The sequence below is a fragment of the Trachurus trachurus genome (assembly GCF_905171665.1).
Source record: "Trachurus trachurus genome assembly, chromosome: 17".
NCBI lineage: Eukaryota > Metazoa > Chordata > Actinopteri > Carangiformes > Carangidae > Trachurus > Trachurus trachurus.
This window is the reverse complement of record NC_139900.1, coordinates 11,269,978-11,293,212: the sequence shown is the minus strand read 5'-3', so window position 1 is coordinate 11,293,212 and position 23,235 is coordinate 11,269,978. Positions and strand designations below refer to the sequence as shown.

Sequence of the window (23,235 nt, the reverse complement as noted above, 5' to 3'; positions counted from 1 at the left end):
AATTGTTTCTTATTTATAGCCTATATATATATATATATACATTTTGCAAAGTATTATAATACAAGGCCTAAATTTCCACTCTTACCTCAAGTTAACAGAGCATCACTTGGCTTTTAGTAAATTTTTTCAGAGACAATTTGTAATTCCTTTTACAATATCGAACAAAGTAATATAAGTCTTTATATAAATTTGCAACCTTTTCACAGTAGCTATAATCCTAAATCACCACTCTTACCCCAGACCTGCTTGGGCCTCAGGTTTACAGAGCATCACTGGGTTTTAAGTAGGCTAAAACTTCTTACAGACACTGTGAAAGAAGTGTTTTTTTGATTTTATTTTTATTTTTTGTCAACATCTGTGTACAGATACAAAACAAGTACAAACTTTGGCCTTTTTTTTCTCCTTTTTACACCTGAATCTGACAGGTTTTTTTGTTTGTTAGTTTGTTTTGTTGTAGCCTAGATGCCTAAAAATTGATACAAAATTTGGTCTTTAGAGTTATAAATTCAGCACATTTTTACATTATCAACTTACATCTTATATATTTTTGATCTGTATAGATATCACAATGTTTTTGTTGTTTTTAATATTTGTATTTCCTGCACTTTGACGATTTGATTTCATTTTATTTTGGAAGCCTCAGTCCTCGTTGCCTAGGAGACAGGAAGCCGCCCTTGGAAACGACGCAGCAGCAGCAGCAGCAGCAGCATCTCTCAACACTTCACCGTCTTCCTCTTTACCGGTGTGGAAATGTCTCCTGAGGTAGGTATTATTACTTTATTTTTTGTTTTATTTACCGTTTTGTTGATTAAAACCGTCTGTTGGATGAAAATGAGGAGCTTTAGTTTGCTCTCGAGCTCCTGTGTCCTACTTTAAGCTTACACTAAAATCAGTTTATTTAGCAACGCGATGAAATTATTAGACTGTTCAAGTTGAATCATGAGCTGCTCAAACAAAAACTCCTTATTAAATAAAACTACCACACTATCGCAGTCGACTCATTAAATAAACTTATTTAAATAAGGTTGTTAATATTATTATTATAGGAACCAGTTCTGATGGCTTATTGGGTTGTGATTTAACCTGGTGATGACTCGCATGCAGCAACAGAGATTTCTCTAGAGATGCAACACAGTTAATTGGTGTATAGATCTATATAATCACAAAATAATGTTTTATTTACCACATTAGTCAGTGAAAATAAGTTTGTCGCAACCCAAGATTTCACTACCTGGTCGCCCAAAAGTTGAGCAGATGTATTTAATAACCATTAAATAAAATATGCTTTATAAGGATTCCTTATTTACAGTAATAGTGGTTTAAGCCCTATATGATCCTTTGCACTCTACAGTTTGACTCTTGATCTAATCTTCTGTCAGTTATCAATACAATGAAACTACCAAAACAGTCCACTCATAAACAACGTATTGAAATATTACCATAAGGTTTATTATTATATGAACCACTGCTGCGGGCTGACTGGGCTGTGATTTAATCTGTTAATGACTCACAGCAACAGAGATTGCTCTATGCAATACAGTTAATTGGTGTAATTTCTATATAGATTGATATCTATATAATCACAGAATAGTGTTTTATTTACCACATTAATCAGTGAAAGTCAAGTCAAAGTTTGTCACTCACAACCCAAGATTTCACTACCTGGGCGCCCAAAAGTTGAGCAGATGTATTTAATAGCCATTGAATAAAACCACTGGATATGGCTCATAAAGGATTCCTGGTGGTGGTTTCATCCTTTATGATCCTTTGGACTATCCAGTTTAATTCCTGATCTAGTTTTCTGTCAATTATCAATACACAAAGATACATAAAGTCCTGTGTGACTTGGTGGTCAATCCCATTACACTGGAGTAGGATGAAGTTTTCCTCAGGATACAGCCAGGATAAATTTTTGTCCACTAATTCACAATGTTTGGCATCAAAACATGTGCTTGGAAAAGTTGCTAGAAGTGTTTTTACAAAAGTACCAACATCATTCAAGACCACCGGCTCACTTAAAGTGTGTCCTATCTAACTGTGTTGGACAGAGGAAGGTATAACCACAAAATGTGTCAGTCAGGGCTGTTCTCTCTTACTCAGTGGATTGATACGGTAAAACCACGTCTCCTGCTTCTCTTGTGAGTCTGTTTCCTGGCACACGTCCTTAAGCTCATGTCCACTTTAATCCCTTTCCCCCTCACGGTGGATCACCTCTGTCTGCAGCCAAGGCTTATCTTAGGAAAGGTGAGGCACAGTGCAACAGGTATAGGACAGACAGACTCGTCTCCAGAGGGAAAGGGAAAGGGAGGAGAAGTCCTTGATCTGTGGCGGGATGCTGCTTTGCTGCGAACAATGACCAACTGTTGGACTGTGTTGGACTGTCCAGGTTTCCCAGTGCCAGTGAAGGAGCGGCAGGGCTGTCTGTGGACGATGAACCGCTACACCACTCTGAAGCAGCTGGGCGACGGCACCTACGGCAGCGTGCTCCTCGGCAAGAGCAACGACACCGGGGAGCTGGTGGCCATAAAGAGGTGAGAGCAGCTACACATATATATATGTATATATATACACTGGTGTTTTGTCTCAAACTGTTAAGCTGATTACACCCTGAGTGGCTGCTGCTGCAACGTGCTTCGAAGGCTGTAGACTCAAACATGTTGTGTCCTCTCATGGCAACACTTGAATAAGATAAAATAAAAAACAGATTTAGATTTTTTGCATCTTTACAGGAAATAAACTCTTGAAATAACCAGTCCATTTTGAAGGTGCAAGTTTCCTGTCATTGTACAAGCTGTTTATAAGATGTTATTGTTCTGTCAGAGTTATTTATTTTCTCTCTTTCATTCTAAATATATACAGTATATGTGGATATTATATCTAAAAGATTATGATGCAAGCTCTTACTGAAGACAGTGAAAGGAGTGAAATTACTGTTATCGCTTTGTAGGCAAAAGGTATTATGCAAGTGTAGTGGTAAGAAAATAATGATGCACAATGTAAAATATATTAAGACACTATTTAATAACAACAAAGCAGTAGTTTCTGTGTGTAGCCCATATTCACTGTATTTGTGAATTAATGTGATTGTAAACACATATCAGTGAAAACGGAAAGATACCCAGTTGCCCCTAAATGCACCACAGCCATCAGTAAATGAGGTGTAGATGAAAATGTTTAAAGTAATAATCTGCAAAGGACAGAATAACAACCAAACCCTCCAAATGAGGCACCAGCACCTCAAAACATAAAGCTGAATTCATGTTGTGTAGTGGTTAACCTGACCTTCCAAACAAGGTTAAAATGTCAAAGCAAATCTTTAAAGTCAGAAGACAAAGTATTCATTTTAATCAAAATATCAATGTTCATTAAAACTTTAAAAACATTTTATTTTTACTTTACTGTAGTTTCCTATAAGTGTCAGACCAGACAGGAAAGACACTCAGTGTGACTTTATCAAAGTATATTCATGAAAATATATATTTTTTTCAATAGGATGAAGAGGAAGTTTTATTCTTGGGACGAATGCTTGAATCTGCGAGAAGTGAAGGTGAGAATTATTGTCGTCATCATGTGTTTTCTCTGTGTAATCAGTAACAGTAATGTCATTTAAAACCCCCAGCGATTTAACTTGCAAAATCCAATTTCTAGGTTTTGCAACATCTTTCTAGATTAAGACATAATTTCTATAAATGAATACATTTCCTGGCTGTAAACTACTGTATAAACGAGGACAATTGCAACTTCAAAACGTTGTTTTCAGCTCAGCTGCCGTCCACGATAAATGACTTTACTTGTGAGTGGGAAAGTTTTAAATTTACACATTGACAGTGGGCAGTGTGATAAATTATTTTGGCAGCTTGAACGATTATTGTGTGTATTATGTTTGGGCATTTCATTTGAGCTGATTTACTGAAACGATAAGGTGATTTATTTCACTGTGTGATTAGTCTCTGAAGAAGCTGAACCACACCAACGTGGTGAAACTGAAGGAGGTCATCAGGGAGAACGACCACCTCTACTTTGTCTTTGAGTACATGAAAGAAAACCTCTACCAGCTCATGAAAGAAAGGTAACAACACGCCAGACTTACATTATTTAAATTATGTGCACGGTTATTTCATTGATGTATAATGTGTGTTTTCATCACCGGTGGGAATGTGAGAACTATTTGGGTCAGCTTGAGTCATAATGTGTCAGTCTTGGCTTTTTTTTTTGCAGACACAAGTTGTTCCCTGAGTCAGTCGTCAGAAACATGACATTTCAGATATTACAGGGACTGTTCTTTATTCATGAACATGGTAGGTGACTTCAGCACGGCCTCTCATGGTCCAGATAGAGACAAATAAAAACAATTTACCACTTCTATCTTTTTCTCTTTCATAGAATGCTGTGTTATCAAGCTGTCAGCTCCACCTGTATTTACGTAAAGGCATAGTTCAACATTTTGGCAAATTGGCCCATTGCCATAATCGCTATAGTAAGCAGTAAGTTCGTTACCTTTAATTATCGGTGCAAGCTATTTTTAGAACGGCGGAGCAGAGCCGCGAGCTGCTCAGAGCTACGCTACGGAGGCTAATGGGATTTCTTGGTTTCCCTCATCAAACTCATCAAATACACAATCCAACAACTCCAAAACGCTCTGGTGGACAAGTTGTGACCTACACGTTCACCACGCTATGAGATAATAACAGAACGTTTCCAGACAGAGTTGTTTTCCAGATTAATTCATGCAAAACAGCTGATGTGCGCCTGGGGCAGTCTCTGTATTTACTTCGAAAACAACTCTGTCTGGTAACGTTCTGTTATTATCTCATAGCGTGGTGAATGTGCAGGTCACAACTTGTCCACCAGAGCGTTGTGGAGTTGTTGGATTGTGTATTTGATGAGTTTGATGAGGGAAACCAAGAAATCCCATTAGCCTCCGTAGCATAGCTCTGAGCAGCTCACAGCTCTGCTCGGCCGTTCTAAAAATAGCTTGCATCGACAATTAAAGGTAACGAACCTATTCCTAAAACTATAGGGGATTATGACAATGGGCCAATTTGCCAAAATGTTGAACTATCCCTTTAATCAACCCAAGACGTATATATAAATGCTGGACAGTTGATAAGACATCAGGCATCAGGATTTTCTCTAACTACAAATGACTCACTTCTCTTGTGCTTTAGCGGGAAGAGGAGGTGTGAGAGGCCCCAAAGCCTAAACTGAACAAAGTTTTGTTTCTCAGAGAAAAAGAACAACCAACACTGTTTTTAGTGCACGTGGGTGTTGGTGTTAGTCCCACTTCAATAAGGCATGATTGTTTGCATAGTGTTTTGTTTTTTTTCTCCTTTCCTTTATCCCCTCTTTCTTTTCTTTTTGTCTTTTACCACTTTGCCGCTGCCAGGGAAGATAAGATGTTTTCTGAAAATGAGATAAGGAACATACTGTTCCAAATATTGTCTGGCTTAGCGTTTGTGCATAAGCACGGTAAGAAACTCCTCCTGTCTTTTTCTCTACGCTTGGCTTGACTGTGTTTTGTCAGGTTCAGGTTAAAACATTTCTTTCTTTTTTTTGTGCCTGAGATGTTTTAACTCAACATAAAAGTGCGATGTGCATCAGTAGAGAGTCTCGTCCTGGTTGTAGTGGTAGCGATGGCAGTAGTACAGTACATATTTGTGTTTACAAGTACGGACAAATATCGGCAACGGCACATGCAGTTTTCATTTGACTCACTCGTGTTTTTCAGGGTATTTCCACCGTGATATGAAACCGGAGAACCTGCTCTGCATGGGCCCAGAGCTGGTGAAGATTGCAGATTTTGGACTGGCGAGGGAAATCCGCTCCCAGCCACCGTACACCGATTACGTGTCCACGAGATGGTGAGACTGACTTTAAACAATAATAATTCCTGTAGGTGAAGCACGTACTACATAATGAGCTGCCACGGTTGTGCAGTCTGACCCAAATCTTTTGACTCACAGTAACTCCTGCTGTAATATCACTGAGCATGTACCTTTAAAAAGATTATAAGATTTAATTGGTGCTGACAAGGGGGGAGGCAAATCCATTCAGGGGACAGAGAGGAAGACAAACAGACTAGACAGTGGATAATCACTCACTGTTTGTGATTAATTCGTCTGATACCTTCTATTTACGCTACATATTAACTTCCACTTCAACCCACATGTTCAACGTTGATCTTTATCTTGATAACAAAGTACAGCCGTAGTCTCTTCTACTGTATGTCCATGTTTTTATTTCCAAAAGTTTCCTTCTCGAGCTGCTCCGGTGCTTCTGGTTTCAGTTCACGTGTTTTTTTTGCCGTTTGGTCGCTCCATCATTTGTTGTTGTCAGAATTCAGAAAAATAAAAAATTAAAATTAGCAGCAACATCTAATTTCTGGAAATGCTGGACCTGTTAATCTGCAAAATTCAGCCTATTTCTTCATAAAAGTTAAGTAAAGTCTCTGGATTATCAATAGTGCTGTTAAATTTTTTGATTTTATATTTAAGACGTTGTGAGGAGTGGACACAGGAATCCCTCAGGAGAATATTGAAAATCTTGGGCTGATAAGAATAAAACAGTGTAAGGGTCAGTGACAAATTATTATTATTTTTTAATGAATAAAAAGAAATAAATAAATGAATGAATAAATAAACGTTTTAAAAGCATCAGATTTGTTAAAATGTAGATTTTGTATTCAGGATGGTTTTATGTCATTTGCACCATTTTTTAACAAAAGTCAGACTGAATGGCCTGAAAATGTCAAATGGTGAAACCACAAAATAATATTAAATATTTGATCCACTTACAGTGGATTTAAGTGAACTTATAAAACATATACTTTCTTCTGAAAACATAAATTGAAATAGACTTTTTGCTGTGTTTCTACACTTGAATTTTATTGAATTGTTGCAACACTGAGAAGGATTTATCCTAAATCATCTGCTTTTTCTCTGAATAATGTGACAAATTATGTAAAATTGGTCCAGAAACAAAGTGTTGCATTGCAAAAGAAGTGAATTACATTTGTTCCACATTTGAGTCCAGATTTATTTTCCTGCATATAGTCAAATTTTTATGAAAATGTACTGGTTACACCACTTGACATTGGGATGCATCATGTCATTGACCCGTAGATAGATGGACAACCCCAGGGTTTATTGATAAAAGTTCTTTTTGTCTTCGATAATCAATGCAGTATCTTGGATTAAATGCTCGTAAGTGGCACAAACATTGGTTAAACGTGACCAGATCAACAAAAAAACAGGAATACCTTTCAGTCTCTACATGCAGATGTGCCATAAAAGTCTCCACATGTTGTTGCTGTTCAGGTACCGAGCCCCAGAGGTTCTGCTCAAGTCCAGCTCCTACAGCTCGCCCATCGACATCTGGGCCGTGGGCTGCATCATGGCGGAGCTCTACACCCTCAGACCCCTGTTCCCCGGCAACAGCGAGGTGGACGAGATCTTCAAGATCTGCCAGGTGTTGGGGACGCTGACGAAGGTGAGCCGACGCAACAGGTGTCCCTAACTTTTCCTTTTTTTTTTTCTTAGACTACGTATGTATTATCGTTTTTTATTTAGCCTTCTTTGTTTTGATGCTAATGCAGCATTACACTGCAAAAACCCAAGTATCTTACCAAGAATATTTGTCTTATTTCTTGTCAAAATGTAATTTCTAGTCAAAACAAATCTCATTATACTTAAACTAAGACACATCATATTAAAAGTAGCTTGTTTTTAGACACTTTTTTACTTCTTTCAAGCATATTTTCACTTGGAATAAGTAGAAAAAAATCTGATAGTGGAGCAAGTTTTTCTTCCTTATTACAAGCACAAAAAACTTACTTTCACTGGCAGAATTTTCTATTTATTGTGAATTTAAGTGAAAATTATCTAAAAAAAAGTTCATTTTTAGGTAATGAGTCTTATTTTAAGTGGAAAGAGATTGGTTTTGACTAGAAATGAGACATTTGGACAAGAAATAAGACAAATATTCTTGGAAAGATGTTGAGTATTAGTCAGGGTCTTACGCAGAATAAATCAGTCATACAAAGATTAGACTACTGGGGTTTTTTATGGGCCCCACTGGGCGCTGGGCCCCTAGAATTATCATCACCTTTCTCCCCTATACAACGGCCCTGCACCACCTCGACGTATGACGACCCTCACCGTCGTGTCCTCCTCTTCCTCCCTCCGTCAGGCGGACTGGCCTGAGGGCTACAACCTGGCCGTCTCCATGAACTTCCGCTTCCCAAAGTGTGTCCCCACCAGCCTCAAATCCCTGATCCCCAACGCCAGCAACGACGCCGTCGCGCTGATGAAAGACATGCTGCAGTGGGATCCCGAGAAACGGCCGAGTGCTGCTCAGGTACGTGACGTTTGAACATAAACAAAACGCACACAAAGGTCAGACCGGGGTCAGAAGGGGTTTTAGGGTTATTACTGCTGATCACTGCGAGGTCACTCAGGTCCTTTGGTGAGTGAGTTCACTTATTTTTAGTGTGTGAGGTCCAAGTGGGAATCAATCAGCTTATCTTGTCTGTCACTGTAATACCAGACTTGACTGTGAACATGCTGGAGGCATCGTTGTGAAACTTATGAGCCACTAACGAAGCCCAACAATGACACAGTACGCTGTGTGGAAAGAAGCAGCGATGGTTTGTCTCATTAGTCCTTTAAAAGTTACGTCATGTGCTCCTTGTCTTAATGACTTGAATTCTTCGCCTTAATTCCTATGCTTTTGTTTGTTCATATATTTAGTGATGGGAATTACGGCGTTACTAACGGCACTACTTCTTTCAGTAACTGGGTCCAAGTAATATGACATATTTGAGCATGAAAGAAAAGTAACAAAATAGTTACTTTTCATGGTAATTAGTTACTTTTATAAGGCGGTAACTCAGTTACTTTTTCTGGAAATTAACGAGCAACTATAACTAATTACTTTTTAAAAGTTACGTGCCCAACACTGATTAAGATGCTTCTCATTTTTTAGATTTGGTGAATTAGATGTATTTTTCTCTGTTGTTTTATGCTGCGGTGAAAGATTCTCACTAACCCTAATCCCAAATTTTACACTTGAATATGAAAATTTGCAACTGAAAACATTTTACGGTTTGTCTCATTTCTCCTGCAGGCTCTGCGGTATCCGTACTTCCACGTCGGCCAGGCGCTCGGCGCCTCTTTGAGGTACCCGGAGCATCACAGGGCTCAGGTTAAGACGTCCGAGGCGGCTGCAGAACCGAAGCCTCTGTCGCTCTGTAGGACGGACGTGGAGCTGCAGACGGCCGGCGAATCTCCGCAGCACCAGCCTCTACAGGAGATCAGCCTTCCTCTGGACAACATGGAGGCAAGCACACGACAAGCAACACCGGGGCAGCAGGAACCTCTCAGCCTGGTCAAACACAGGCAAACAATGAGCTGGCACACTGTAGGTATCACACAGCTACAGCTACTGATATCCAGCCTACAGCACAAAAGCCTCATTCACACCATGATGATGATGGAATAAATTCTAGACGAGTCGTCAGAGATTTGATTCTCCACCAGATAAATGTTCATCACTGAATATAGTTTAGTGAATGAATGAATGAATGAATGAATGAATGACTTTTATTATTGTGTCATGCATGCTTCTGTATGCCCAGACACCAAGAAAACAGAGCACATCATCAACACATCAAAGAAATAAGAAAACAAACAGGGGTTCAAAACCATTGTCCAAAAACAGAAAAGGAAAACAATGCTAAGGTTCAAGGGGAATCATCAGAAATTAATTAAACAAATTTTCCTGTCTTCTTTTCCAGGCTTTAGAAATAAAACTAGCAGTCTTAAATACACTGAAATTAAACAACCACTTGTACAATATAAAAGGAAATGAGACTCTTCTTCTACTTCATCTAACTCACACATTTCACATACTCTATTCTCCTCTGGAATATTCTTAAATCGACCATAGACCGGCATAGAGTTTTAGCATAATGAAAACCATCTCCACACTTTTCTCTGCATCAGCAATCGGCAGCCAGCGGAGCAGAGAACGCCGTATCCAGAGTCAGGACGGGGCGGAGGCGATGGGGCCAGACTTCCTTCAAGTCGGTCGACAGCTGGGACAACGGCGACGACTCGGACGCCGGAGTTTCCATCTCCAAGAAACCCACCATCAGCTGTTTGCCGGACAGGACGCTGGATCTGCACAGCTGTCGGTTAGAGAGCCTAATTTTTTTTTTTACATAAATACGTCTTTGTGATTTGTTTTGGGAAAGAAAAAACAGTAACAGTTTTTGTTTTTTGTTTTTTTTTGGTCCAGATTCCCAGATCCAAAGAACAATACACTCCCAAAGTTACAGACCAAGACCGGGCTGAACAGAGCCGACTCCACAGCGCTGTCGGCCAAGCAGCACTACCTCCGCCAGTCCAGATACCTGCCAGGTACAAACACACAAAACAAACCCTCCAGTCAACATCTACTGAGAGACTTTAGGACAAAAGCTTCAGGACTAAGAGTAAAAACAGTTCCCAGTGTAATTTTTAGTTTGGCTTCCCCAAGGAGAGTTTAGTTTACATTCACAAAGAACACTAACTTAACTTACTGTAAACACTAAAAACTAATGGAAACTGTCAACAAATCAAAGGACAAGAACGAAACAATGAGGACAGTGATGGGAATTAACAGACTCTTAGTTGTTGCTGTATGTAGCTCTCAGTCTGAGTTTCTGTGTTAAAGGGATAGTAGCATTTTTTTTAAAAGTGGGGTTGTATGATCTACAAATAGCCCCTAAGTACTTTAATTGCAGTAGTAGACTCTCTGCACTCCTCCCGTTAGCAACGCCAGCCCATAGCCCTGCCCAGAGATTTACAACATACAGTGTTGTAAACGGACCCAAAGAAACGGCCTATTTTCGTGGCCTAAAAGAGGTTTTACCAAAAAAAAAAAAACACAGTTCCATTGTTCAGTATAATACAATTTTTTCCAGCCCTTCAAAGTGCAGGAAAAACACAGTTTTTATTTGGACCAAGTACTTAGGGGCTATTTGTAGATCATACAACCCCACTTAAAAAAATGCTACTATCCCTTCAATGTTTTCTAATACAAACAACTATAAAACTCCAGTGATGTACGAGCTTTCCACATGTGGTTCTCATACTGCAGGTGCTAAATCTAAATAGCAAAGTGTGACAGAGTTTCATCAGACCTGGATTATCCATCAGTGTTTTGTGTCGGTACCTTTCAGGTGTGAATCCAAGAAGCAGCTCTGCAACAAGAAGCCAGGCGGGCGGCAGAAACCTGCGGGACAGAGGACAGGGCCTGGAGTTCCTCCTTCAGCAAGGTCAGAAAACGTTTGGGGTGAATATTTCACAATTTCACATACAGGTTATAAGATTTTTATAATTCAGTGTTTATCAGTCCCCTTAGTCATATTTTATGACATGTAAAGATGTAACAAACATTCAGTTTTTAGTTCTTCTCTTGTACTTTTCATGCTCGCAGTGAGGAAACATTTATTATTCATAAATCACTTGTCTCACCAAAAAAAAAAAAACACATGCTGCTTTTCTGCTTTAACATCTCACCTGCTGTTCATCAGACCTCAGGGTTTATCATATCTCCTCTTGCTCAGTGTGTTTTCCAGGGGTTTCACTCCTCCTCTCACTCCTCCTCCTCCTCCTCCTCTCCTCTTCTCTCTCTGCTGTGACGTTTGTAGATGCTCCTCTTCCTAAACTAACGGAGAAGCCGTCTCTAAGGGAGAAGACCCTGGAGGATCTCGATCTTCCCACAGGTATCACTCAAACTCACATGTAAATGCAAGAGGCAGCAGTGATGGAAAAAATAACTCACATACTGTGAGTGCAACTTGAGTTTTACTTGGGTATTTATAGTTTATGTCAATTTCTTGATCAGTTTCTTTGTCTTTTCCAGACTCCTTCAACAACCCAACCAAGACGTACATGTCGCTTTTTCATCAGACTGAAGCAGGAGCACTGAGGAACAGGATCACACTGGCGCCGATTGAAACCGCCTTTGCTAGTGAGTGACAGCAGAGTTAATAGAGATCTTTTTATCCATGCTGACTTAAAAGTTACATACCCAAGTTCATTCTTGAAATACAAAGACTGCTTTGGTGAATCAGATGGTATCGGGAAATGACTTATTAGCCCTTTATTTTATGTTTCCTGTCACTTAAACACTCAAAATACAAAATACATGTAACATAAGAAGAAGCCTCCTTTGACTGTATCTTCCACCACACTGTAGCGAAGCGCCCCCTGGAGTTGGAAAAGACTCAGTGTTTTTGTTGTTGTTGAGCTTCAGAACCAAGTGTGATGGGTTTTTTCTTTATCTTTCTTTCCTTTTGTGAATCTTGTAGTTGATCTGTCCACGGCTGCTGATTTGAGAATCGACTCTAAAATCAAAACGTGCAAGAACAAGAGCTCTTCAAATAAACCGCCTCCCTCAAATGAAGGTAAAAAAAAACAAAAAAACAGAACAAAACATAAGCACAAGAAATGCAGCTTCACGTTGCTCTCTGAGTTTTGCCTAAAAACACTTTTTCTTCATCATTGTGTCAATTTCAGATCATGAAAGATGGAGGAGCAGATCTCTGAATCCTCAGATCCCAGGGTCCAGCACCGGCTCCACGGGGAAGAAAACCTTATCGCGGAGCTCAAACACGCAACCGGTGCACGGACGAGTCGACTGGGCCGCCAAATACGGAGGTCACCGGTAGCACAGCAGAGTGCGTCTACTCTGCCACAGACTCCTACTGCACTTTGAAGAGGAAACACAGACTTCAGATTGAGACGTGCTGCAGCAATATTTCCTGCTACCATGTTATTTTCCATGATATTAAATATCATTCAGTGTTGCACAAGTAAGTCATGACTCCTATTATCTGTATTTTTTTAAATGATAACACTAAAAAATGAATTAAAGTAGTACTCTTTTGTATTTATGTGATTGTATTTATTTCTCAGCAACATAAAAAAGATCAAATATACAGTATATTCTGCACAAACTGGTTCAATCGAAGCTGCACAATCATCATGATTGATTATTTAGTCACAGTCCCATAGATTTTACAAACTAAAATGTTCTATATTTAGTTGTTTAGATGACAGTTTCCTATAAAATCGGGTTAAAAACAAATTGTTAAAGCTGCACAGAGGGGAATGTTTGATTTGTCGTGTTCAACATATTTACAGAGACACAGAAAAGAAAAACATTTAAGTGTTTTCAAGATTTGTGCGGCCTCCTCATCATCCCAGTTATGATCCTCGCCAGCATCAGTCCACTGAAAAGAGACGACAACTTTTATATTAGGATGTAGTTAAAAAAAAAAAGATGCTCAAGTAATTTAAAACAGGAAACACATTAAAAGTCACAATGAGGGGTAATAATGTTTGCTCCCACCTGGCTAAAGTCATTAAACCAGCCGGCATGAACTTCCAGGAGTTGAGAAACCTCAGTCCCATCACGACGGCCAGAGTTCCCGAGGTGCCTGCATTTTCCACAGTGGAGGCAGAGAGGCAGACGGTCATGTGTTTGTGAAAGCTGCACTCGGACTGTCACAGTTCAACAAACTAAACTTGCTCACCGAGCGAGAGCCAGACATTCTTGGGATTTTGAGATGCCAGATAAGCGCCGACTGCAGCCAACAGGCCGAACAGGAGCCCCGCTGCCAGAGAGGTGACGCTGCCTGGGGAGCAAACACACCACACAACGCTTTTACTTTGAAATGAAGTGTTAGGTTGTCTCTTTATATAAACCTAGAAAAATATAATACTATATGACATCCGAGTGTCCGAGATCTGGTACAGTCAAGATTGGACTGTAACTACACAGTTGTTTAAACAAGCTTTTCGTTGATTGGTTGCCTCGAATATGTTGGTATACCTTTATATTTTGAATGTGTATGTGTATTTATATGTTATTTGAATTGCTTTATTTTGCCACTTTGCACTTTATTGTAAAGCACTTTGTGATTTTATCTGTGAAAAGCGCTATAATAAATAAAACGTACTTACTTACAAGTACATTTACTTTAATACTATATTTCAGAATCAGAATCAGTTGTGGAAATTGCTGTGTAACACTGCTCCATTTCATAGACATATATACAAAAACAATTATAATACAACGCCTCCAAATTCAAAATATAAAAATGTACCCTGTCATTGTTAAAGCAGATATCAGTGGAATGTTTTTGTTAATATAAGTCCTAAATAGTCCTATTTTCCGTCAGCAATCACTTACATGAAGTATTTCAGCCTAAACACGAGTCTCTCCGTCACTCTGCTCTGCTGTAACCCGAGGAGAAAATTTTCCTTGTGGGATACAAGTGTTATCCAATGAGGAGAGAGAACGGCATGAAGGGCTGTGTGTGCAGCCAAGGGATGCGCGTGAATGTGGTGACGTAGCACGAGGACCAATTGATGCCTGACAAGGGCGGGGGCTGCTAACTCATGGTGCGTTCAAAGAAACTCGTACTTTGTGTTTTTCCTTCCTGTGAAGTCATACCAGTTCGATCTGGTACGAGTTCACGGGTCGGAAGTTACGAGTGGCCGTTATAGGGAACTTTCACAGACAACAGGATGGTAAAAACACGAGCTACGGGTTACCTGGAACGCTACCAAGTCGTAGTTGTGACTTGAAGCTGTAACTTACGGTTTCAAAAGCCTGCCTTGAACGCAGCATTAGCCGAAACGGCCGTGAAGCTGATATCTGCTTTAAAGCAGATATCAGCTTCACGGCCTTTCATGCCGTTCTCTCTCCTCATTGGATAACACTTGTATCCCACAAGGAAAATTTTCTCCTCGGGTTACAGCAGAGCAGAGTGACGGAGAGACTCGTGTTTAGGCTGAAATACTTCATGTAGGCCTAAGTGATTGCTGACGGAAAATAGGACTATTTAGGACTTATATTAACAAAAACATTCCACTGATATCTGCTTTAATATTTGCATGCCATTTACAGTCAGTTTGTACAGATTGAATGATGTAAAAAGAATTAAATCAGATCATTGAATTGTGATTGTGATTGTGATTGCACATGGATGGGAGAAAAAGTACATTTATATGTTTTAAAAAACAACTTCTGGATCCTTTTTTAGTATATTTAAAAAAGTGATTAATACCAGTCTGATGTGATGGTTTACAATGAAGTTACATTGTGTTTCTGCCGGACTGACATTAAACCTGCTGCCTTATAATGAAGATAAATGTTTTTCCCACCTGCTTTGAAGTAACCGATGAGTCCTCCTGCTGTCACCAGAGCAGCGTAACTGAACCCAGGCCAGTCCACTGCCATGACCACAAACACAAACCACCTGCAGCAGCTGATGAAGATGAAGAGCAGAGCAGGATTTCACATTTCACACTCATTCATTTTCCCGTGTAGGAAACTTAGATAGAAGTCAGTTGTTACAAATAAAGAGATACAGAGACACAATGACACACAAGTGCAACAAAATGACGAGAATTTAGTTGTAAATGTAAACACACAAACAGACAAACTCTTTCTGTTCATACCTGAGTCTCAAACTTCCCGAACGGTTCCACTTCCGGGGTCATCTGAAAGAATTTCAAAATAAAAGACGTCTACTGCGCAATCAAAACACAACGGTTTTCACAATAAAAGGAAAAAATGTCTGAATCTCTGCGTTGAAATTTTATAGATAAGACAACTAATAATTTCTCCATTTATTCATTCATGTTTTTCTCATGATGGACACAACTTGTTTAACGGATATACACTTTAAACAAGATATAATATGCTTTTATAGTCCATGGAGGATCGAATGTTGTTCAGTGTGTGTTGAAATAGTTTTTATAGAGGTGCTGATTTAAAGTGTGTCCAAGCTAATTTCTGTCAGTACAATAAATAGTAATGTTGTGCTAGTTTGTATTAATATATATTAAATTCAACCTTTATTCCCACACTTTAGTGATGGGGCCATTCAATAATATTAGGTATTTTATGTTAAATATGGACAGAAATTTGCTTGGGCACACTTTAAGTTTTGTATGGTCACTTTGGTGCTGTTTATTAATAAGTTTAAGAAGACAAGTGTTTCTTAGTTATTTTGCCTACCTTATTCTGAAGGTAGGTTTAATGAGTTAAAACTACCTAGATCCAAGAAATATAATCACACAGTATCAGACTGCATTTATTTTATCTAGGTTCCCAATAAACTAAAAATATAAAAGTTTATATTTTCAGAAATAACAGCATCAGCAGACAGCCACATATCCACTGATCAGATCAGTGAGTGTGTGAGTCCACCCAACATTTTAACCGTGTGTACAAATAACTAACAAAACAACCAGATTATAAAACATTTATTGTTGCCCGTCTGCTTTTCAGTGTTGACAACAAAAATATTTAAACACAAACAAACACTCAGGACTTGAGAGCGGTCAAACTGCTGGTAATCACAACAAGTGAAGAAAAAACAGTTCATGGGAAGATTTTAAAAATATATCTTTTTACATTTTTTTTTTTTTTATTGCTGCCCATTTTATTTTCCACCCTTTTTCTTCTTCTTCTTGGGTTTGCTCTCGTCCTCCATAATGACTTCTTCTCCTGCCATTCGGACTCTCTTTGTCTTTGAAAGCTCTTGGGCGAGTTCTGTGGACACATGGAAACAGATGGCTGGTGTCAAACAAGACACAGAAATAAAAAAAAAGTATGTGAATTCTTGAGGCTTTGAGTGGGAAACAGCTAAACAAAAACATGTTTTACTGTTTTCTTTTTCTGTTTGTTTGTTTTGTTTTTAGAAACATCCTCCTTCAGAGACTGGAGGTTTTCCAGTACAGCCAGTTTTCCCACTGTGCACTGTAAATATTTTGGGGGTTATCGCTGCTTTGACTGTAAATATGAACCTCTTCAGCCCACTACAAAGGGTAAGACTGTTTCTGCAGCTGCAAACGACAACAAAACCACTTCACCTCACCAGCTTCTATCTATTTCTGCTCTCTCTCTCTCTCTTCATGACAATTAAATAATGTTAAATCAGAGTTGGTGTTTGCAGGACGTCACCTCCTGACGTCGTCGCCTCGGCCGCCGGCTCCTCAGCGACCGGCTGCACTGACGACGGCCTCCACACGGCGAGACACGTCAGTCTGGCTGTTGTGTTCACTTCCCCCAGGAGGGTGGGAGGTTCCAGCTCCTGTTGGACACATCAACCAGGTAATCAGCAGCAGCTCAGAAGGTAACAACAGTGTAATTCTCTGTTAATATAACTTTATTGTTGTAATGTAAGAAGTTTTATTGATTTATTTTATTTTATTAATTTTACCAGGCAAAACATTAAGAACAAAATTCTTGTTTACAATGTTGGCCTGACGAGTGCCATAAAACACTTGCAGGGAAAGAGGGAGAAAACAAAAACATTAAGCCAGTGGTTCTCAACTGGTAGGTCGGGACCCAAAAGTGGGTCGCGGACCCGTTCTGGATGGGTCACGGACAGCCGGTCAAAAAAGTAAATAATATTTAATGCACATCTGATGTTGGACATGTCTTTTATTTTGAAAAATAACTTATTTTGAAAGGCACGCGTCACGTGAACACATGCAGTTGTAATGGTCCTCCTCAGTTTCTTATTGTTTGCTCCATTTGCTCTGAATGCAAATATATCAGTTTCTTATTAATGTGGCCTGAATGCAGTGAATCTTGTTTTGTTTTGTGGGTCTTTATTTTGTGCAATTTGATATTTATTCACTTTTGTGAACATGCTCTGAATGCAGAGATGCATTAGAAGTCAAATATATCGTTTTGTTGGTCTCCATTTTGTGCAGTTTGATATTTTTTTATTCACTTCCGTACATGCAGTTGTCATGGTCCTCCTCAGTTTCATTCATGTGCTCTGAAATGCACTTTGCTCAATAAAGAGCAAAATGAGTTTTTAAAGGCTTTAAAAAAAATTCTTGGTTTGAATTCTATAAAAGTGGGTTGCGACTTAATGACCATGGGAAAATGTGGGTCCCAGAGTGAGACTAGTTGAGAACCCCTGCATTAAACAATGGAAGTGGCTGCAGACAAATCTGCCATCATGACTGGATCACCACTGTTAATGTAATAAAATGCATAGAAAAACTGACCTTCTCCCCAAGACTACGGGCTGAACCGTATATAAAGTACTGGGAAAGGTGGACTTCATATTCTTTGACGTGTAACTAATTGTCTGTGTGAATGATCGCTCCATTTTGCACTAATGTTTGGCCTTTGTCAACCTGTCTGTTCACTAATATTCTCTGTCTATTTTTTGTTCTTTTCTTAGTTTTTTTTGTTTGCTTGTTTGTTTCTTATTGTTGGAAAAAAGAACTGAAAACTTAAATAAAAAGAAAGTTAAAAAACCAAAAAAACTGTGTCAGATTGAGTTAAAACATTTACAGGTGTCTTTAGACGGCCTTTGAATGCTGATATAGAAACAAAACCATCAAGCTAGAGTGTTTTTTGTAAAAGGTTTCAGTCGTTTGAAGCAGCAAATGAGAAGGACAGTTGTCCAAAGCAAGACTTGGTTTTCATTATGATATTATTATGATAATCTAAACAGACCAGTCTTATTTAGTCATTACTGTTAAAGAATTGAATGACTCCACAAAGTAGAGAATATATTGTAGTTGTATGTAATATAACAGGTTGTAAATGTTAAAGACATTTTTAAAACATTTGCTGCAAATATTGATATATATCCTCCCCTTTTTCCCCCGAAAAGACGATCGGAGACGAACCTCTTTCAGATGGAGTTTCCACATTTTGATGAATCCGTCATTCGAGGCCGTCACCAGCACACAGTAATCCTCCATGACAAAACTGTCGACTGCTTTCACCCTGGTATCACACACAGCATTTGGTTATATATATATTTAAATAAATACCAACACATACATGGCGCTGAATCTGTTAAGTGAAAAAAAAAGAAGACAAAACACATTAAAGTTACCTGGTTTCATGAGCTTTGAACTCACACACCCATTTCTGTTTCCCCAGGTCACATAACCTCACAACTTCATCGTCTCCCGCAACAGCCAGGATGGAGTTCTGGGGAGGAAACCAACACATCTTTAACTTATTTTATTATTATTTGGTTATTTTTTAATATTTTTTCTGTACTCCTTTGGTGAGATTATTAGACAGAGGCCACGAATCACTCAAAAATCATTGTTAATGCAGGTTTATAATCGGAGAACTTACATTTAAGAACTTAATCGACGAGATCCTTTTGGGGTTTGTGAGCGTCCCGGTGACAGAAGCCGTCTCCAGGTCGTAGACGTCGACCTTGTCGTCTGCCACCACCACATATTTATCCCCATCTGGAGACCATCTGACTAGGAGTGCGTCTGTTAAAAAAAGGAGAGAATAAAATACACAAGAAAATCAGTTCAGGTCATTTCAGACACACAGATATCTCTAAGGGAGCAGACGGTTCACGGTGACACTCACTCTGTTTAATGTTTTTGATGAAGGCCGATCTTCCATTGGTTAGATTCCACGTTCTTAAAAGGATAAAAAAGATGCAACAGTCATTTCTGATTCGCTGTTTAATAAAGCGTTTGCCTCGATGACTGTGGGGCTGAGCGGTGGGTTTTTACCTGAGAGTTTTATCTGTCCCCACGGAAAGTGCAAGTTTCCCAGACGGATGGACGGACAGCGACGTGACGTGACCTCTGATGAAAGGATGAAGAGAGAGGGAAGCTGGTTACTTAAAATACAAAATACCAGACAACAAATCAAACCCATCTCAGTGCCTCCTCGTCATCATCACATCTCTGCGTGAACTTACTTGTGAGCTTTGATGGACTTGAGGCACTCCCACTTCTTCGTGCTCCACACACACAGGAGTCCGTCCTCCCCTCCGCTCAGTAAATGAGACGATCCGTAAAACTCCAGACAGGTGATGGTGCCTGTGCAGTGACGGACAAGTTTAATGCTCAAATCACAAAACATACTGGCTTCTGGCTTCTTTAAAGTTTAAAGGGATAGTTCAACATTTTGGCAAATTGGTCCATTGCCATAATCCCTATAGTCATAGCAGTAGGTTCGTTACCTTTAATTGTCGGTGCAAGCTATTTTTAGAACGGCGGAGCAGAGCCGTGAGCTGCTCAGAGCTACGCTACGGAGGCTAATGGGATTTCTTGGTTTCCCTCATCAAACTCATCAAATACACAATCCAGCAACTCCAAAACGCTCTGGTGGACAAGTTGTGACCTGCACATTCACCACGCTATGAAATAATAACAGAACGTTACGAGACAGAGTTGTTTTAGAAGTAATTCATGCAAAATCGCTGATGCGCGTTCCCATCGGGAGCAGTTTTTCTGCAGGCAGTCTCTGCATTTACCTCTAAAACAACTCTGTCTGGTAACGTTCTGTTATTATCTCATAGCGTGGTGAATGTGCAGGTCACGACTTGTCCACCAGAGCGTTGTGGAGTTGTTGGATTGTGTATTTGATGAGTTTGATGAGGGAAACCAAGAAATCCCATTAGCCTCCGTAGCGTAGCTCTGAGCAGCTCACGGCTCTGCTCTGCCGTTCTAAAAATAGCTTGCACCGGCAATTAAAGGTAACGAACCTACTCCTAAAACTATAGGGATTACGGCAATGGGCCAATTTGCCAAAATGTTGAACTATCCCTTTAACAAATACAAAACAAGGTTTCTTTGTTTATTTCTCTAGTTATCTCTAATTAATAGTTTCTGAGAAGCTGGATACATGTACAGTTATTCAGACCCCAACAGGCATTTCTAGTGAACCTAAGAGGAGAAATCTGTTTGGTAACACAAAAGAGGAAGGTGTTGGGGAGAATATTAAGTGAACTAACTTTTTCTGTCCATATTCAAATCTAGGCTAAAAACCTACTTATTTAGGATGGCTTTTAATACCCAGTAGTATGATGACACTTTTATCTTATTTGATTTTGTTGTATTTTATTGCTTTCACTGTTCTTTTAAAGTATATATTTTTTTGGCTTTTCATGCCTTTATTCGATAGGACAGTTGAGAGTGTGACAGGAAATGGGAGGCAGAGATGGGGGGAATGACATGCAGGATAGGGCCGTCCGACGCGGGACTCGAACCGGGGCCGCCTGCAGCGAGGACTGCTGCCTCAACACATGGGGCGGGTGCTCTACCAACCGAGCTAAACACCGCCCCCTTTCACTGTTCTTTTATTGTTTTTAATTGTTTTTACTTATTACCTGCTGTAAAGCACTTTGGTACACCGAAAGGATTGTTGTAAAGGGCGGTATAAATAAAGTACATTTACATTACATTTGCATTTACATATTTAGTTTTTTTTAAATTATTATTAACTCTTAGTGCTGCTATAATCAATGCTTTAAAGCATTACTGGCCACACCCTCCAATCATTCTCTTCAATCACTGTCAATCAGTATTTTTATGCACTATATTTTGTATAATTTCATATAGTTCATGATATATATTTATTTATTACTCTCAATGTCCTGTTTCTCTTTTTATGCTGCTGTGATAAATGAATTTACCCTCTGGGTTTAATAAAGTTTAACCAAACCTAACCACTTTCTTAGAGCCTCGTAACTTGCATTTATTTGTACATCTAATCCACATACGTACAAGTATGAGCTCTACACTGACAGACTCACCGTCATGATGCAGCAGAGCACCGTGCTCTATTTTCTTCTTCATGTCGTAAAGCTGAATGGTCTCGTCTTTGCTTCCTGTGACAACAAACCTCTCGCTGGCCGCCACGGCTGATATGGACGCTGTGTGGGCATGATGCGTGAACTTTGCCTTGGCTGTCCACTCCTACAGACACAACAACAACAACACAACATAAAGACAAGGAATTGGAAAATATCTTTTTAGAACATTTTTAATTTAAAATTGTGCATATAAAAACAAAAATAAAACAATACACTAAAGACAAAACCAAGGAGCATTTAGTGTCTCAAACAAACCTACAAAAACAGTTCAAGATCTACGGTACTTCACAAATGGACATCCCACAAATCTGTATACATACAGATATGCACTGTTACATTCTTCATTCTTCTTTTTTATTGGTTGCCATTGCCATCGTATTATATTTTTAAAAAACCTGCTACCACCTTCACTCGTTTTTAAATATTCTTCTTTTTTTCTCTTTTTTATATTCTTGTATCTCTATTTATGTTATGCAAAAGACCAAAGGTACGTAAGAATTTAACTGTAATTGGTCCGTGTACGAAGTATAATTCAATGGGGCAAATAAAGTAAACTTGAACAAAACAAAGCCCCAAATAGGGGGGACAAAATACACCCGACACTTCACTTCTGTTTGGCCATCCAAAATGGGTGATGACTGGAGCCCCCAAAACCAAAAACAAGTCTATTTTTACATGAAGTTTTGCAGTTATCTTTTTAATTAAATAAAGTTTATTTTGTCCAGGAGAGGGTTATCATTTTCCTTGGGAATTGTAAAATATTTATGCTTTAAAAACATCCACATCCACACACAGGGAGGATGATGACGTCTCTATTATGTCTCTCACCCCCTACATTACACTGTAAGAGCCCTGGAAATCTCCATCAGTGACAGGCTTCTTCCATATTTCTAATTATTTATATACTTGCATTTGCATTGTTTTTTATCTTTCTTGTAGGCTATGTAAATGTTTATGTATATATTTATTTCTGCACTTTTTGGTGTAATTGCTGCTGGCAAAACTGGAATGTCCCCATTGTGGGATAAATAAAGGCATATTCAATCTAATCCACTAGGCTCCAGAAATAATAACACAATTGATCTTGATATTGCACAAAAGTTATTATTGTGTAGGACTCTACATCAATCCCAGTGACAGCTCAGCTAAGTTTCCTAAAACAGGGAATCCAATGCAGACGAGACTTAATCAAGGACAGTTTATCACGCAAATTTAAAAACAACTGTCTCAAACTTACTTTTTCATCAGTTTTCACTCGGTAACCGAAGGTGATCTGCTCGTAGCTCCCAGCCACCAGCTCCAGTACAGCTGCCATGCTGCCTCTATAGATAGATAGCTAGATTAGCTTGCTCGCTTTCTTCAAACTTCAGCTTTTTCTAGTTTTAAAATATGTCGCTTGGTTTCAGCGACTGTTAATAAAAGTCCAAACGAACAGCTACTGAAAATGTCAGCGGATATAATCAACATTAACGGCCTGATAAAGCTCTTTAATCAAGACATGTGTTGCTAGTTTTTGCTAAACTCACTCCCACATCAAAAACAACGTGTGCAGCCTCAGCGCGTGC

The 23,235-nt window shown here is 39.2% G+C and overlaps 3 protein-coding genes across 3 annotated transcripts; 1 reads left to right on the top strand and 2 right to left on the bottom strand.

Moving 5' to 3' along the window:
• Nucleotides 1–2,427: 2,427 nt before the first annotated feature.
• LOC311000139 (serine/threonine-protein kinase MAK-like) lies at nt 2,428–12,715 on the top strand (the record flags this gene model as incomplete). The annotated part of the gene is made up of 15 exons (XM_083990772.1): nt 2,428–2,531; nt 3,493–3,547; nt 3,948–4,069; nt 5,387–5,469; nt 5,729–5,861; nt 7,317–7,488; nt 8,188–8,355; nt 9,124–9,417; nt 10,002–10,192; nt 10,297–10,418; nt 11,222–11,317; nt 11,693–11,767; nt 11,908–12,015; nt 12,356–12,451; nt 12,564–12,715. Exons 1-15 carry the CDS (start codon nt 2,431–2,433, stop codon nt 12,713–12,715), a joined length of 1,968 nt encoding a protein of 655 aa, XP_083846898.1. The 5' UTR covers nt 2,428–2,430.
• Nucleotides 12,716–12,929: 214 nt separating this feature from the next.
• LOC311000481 (transmembrane protein 14C-like) lies at nt 12,930–15,550 on the bottom strand. The gene is made up of 5 exons (XM_083991207.1): nt 15,516–15,550; nt 15,219–15,322; nt 13,583–13,684; nt 13,399–13,486; nt 12,930–13,279 (listed from the first exon to the last, which is right to left on the bottom strand). Exons 2-5 carry the CDS (start codon nt 15,292–15,294, stop codon nt 13,222–13,224), a joined length of 324 nt encoding a protein of 107 aa, XP_083847333.1. The 5' UTR covers nt 15,295–15,322; nt 15,516–15,550; the 3' UTR covers nt 12,930–13,221.
• An 857-nt stretch (nt 15,551–16,407) lies between these two features.
• Nucleotides 16,408–23,208, bottom strand: pak1ip1 (PAK1 interacting protein 1). The gene is made up of 10 exons (XM_083991553.1): nt 22,908–23,208; nt 21,611–21,773; nt 19,772–19,892; nt 19,581–19,655; nt 19,432–19,484; nt 19,183–19,328; nt 18,932–19,029; nt 18,720–18,819; nt 17,026–17,155; nt 16,408–16,614 (listed from the first exon to the last, which is right to left on the bottom strand). Exons 1-10 carry the CDS (start codon nt 22,983–22,985, stop codon nt 16,505–16,507), a joined length of 1,074 nt encoding a protein of 357 aa, XP_083847679.1. The 5' UTR covers nt 22,986–23,208; the 3' UTR covers nt 16,408–16,504.
• Between the last annotated feature and the right edge of the window lie 27 nt (nt 23,209–23,235).

Coding starts and splice junctions, on each gene's coding strand:
- LOC311000481 (XM_083991207.1), bottom strand. CDS start 15,294: ATGGCAGTGGACTGGCCTGGGTTCAGTTACGCTGCTCTGGTGACAGCA. Junction 13,685..15,218: donor CATCGGTTACTTCAAAGCAG/GTGGGAAAAACA, acceptor TTTGCTCCCCAG/GCAGCGTCACCTCTCTGGCA. Junction 13,487..13,582: donor GAATGTCTGGCTCTCGCTCG/GTGAGCAAGTTT, acceptor TGGAAAATGCAG/GCACCTCGGGAACTCTGGCC.
- pak1ip1 (XM_083991553.1), bottom strand. CDS start 22,985: ATGGCAGCTGTACTGGAGCTGGTGGCTGGGAGCTACGAGCAGATCACC. Junction 19,656..19,771: donor AAGTCCATCAAAGCTCACAA/GTAAGTTCACGC, acceptor TCCTTTCATCAG/AGGTCACGTCACGTCGCTGT. Junction 16,615..17,025: donor CGAGGCGACGACGTCAGGAG/GTGACGTCCTGC, acceptor ATGTGTCCACAG/AACTCGCCCAAGAGCTTTCA.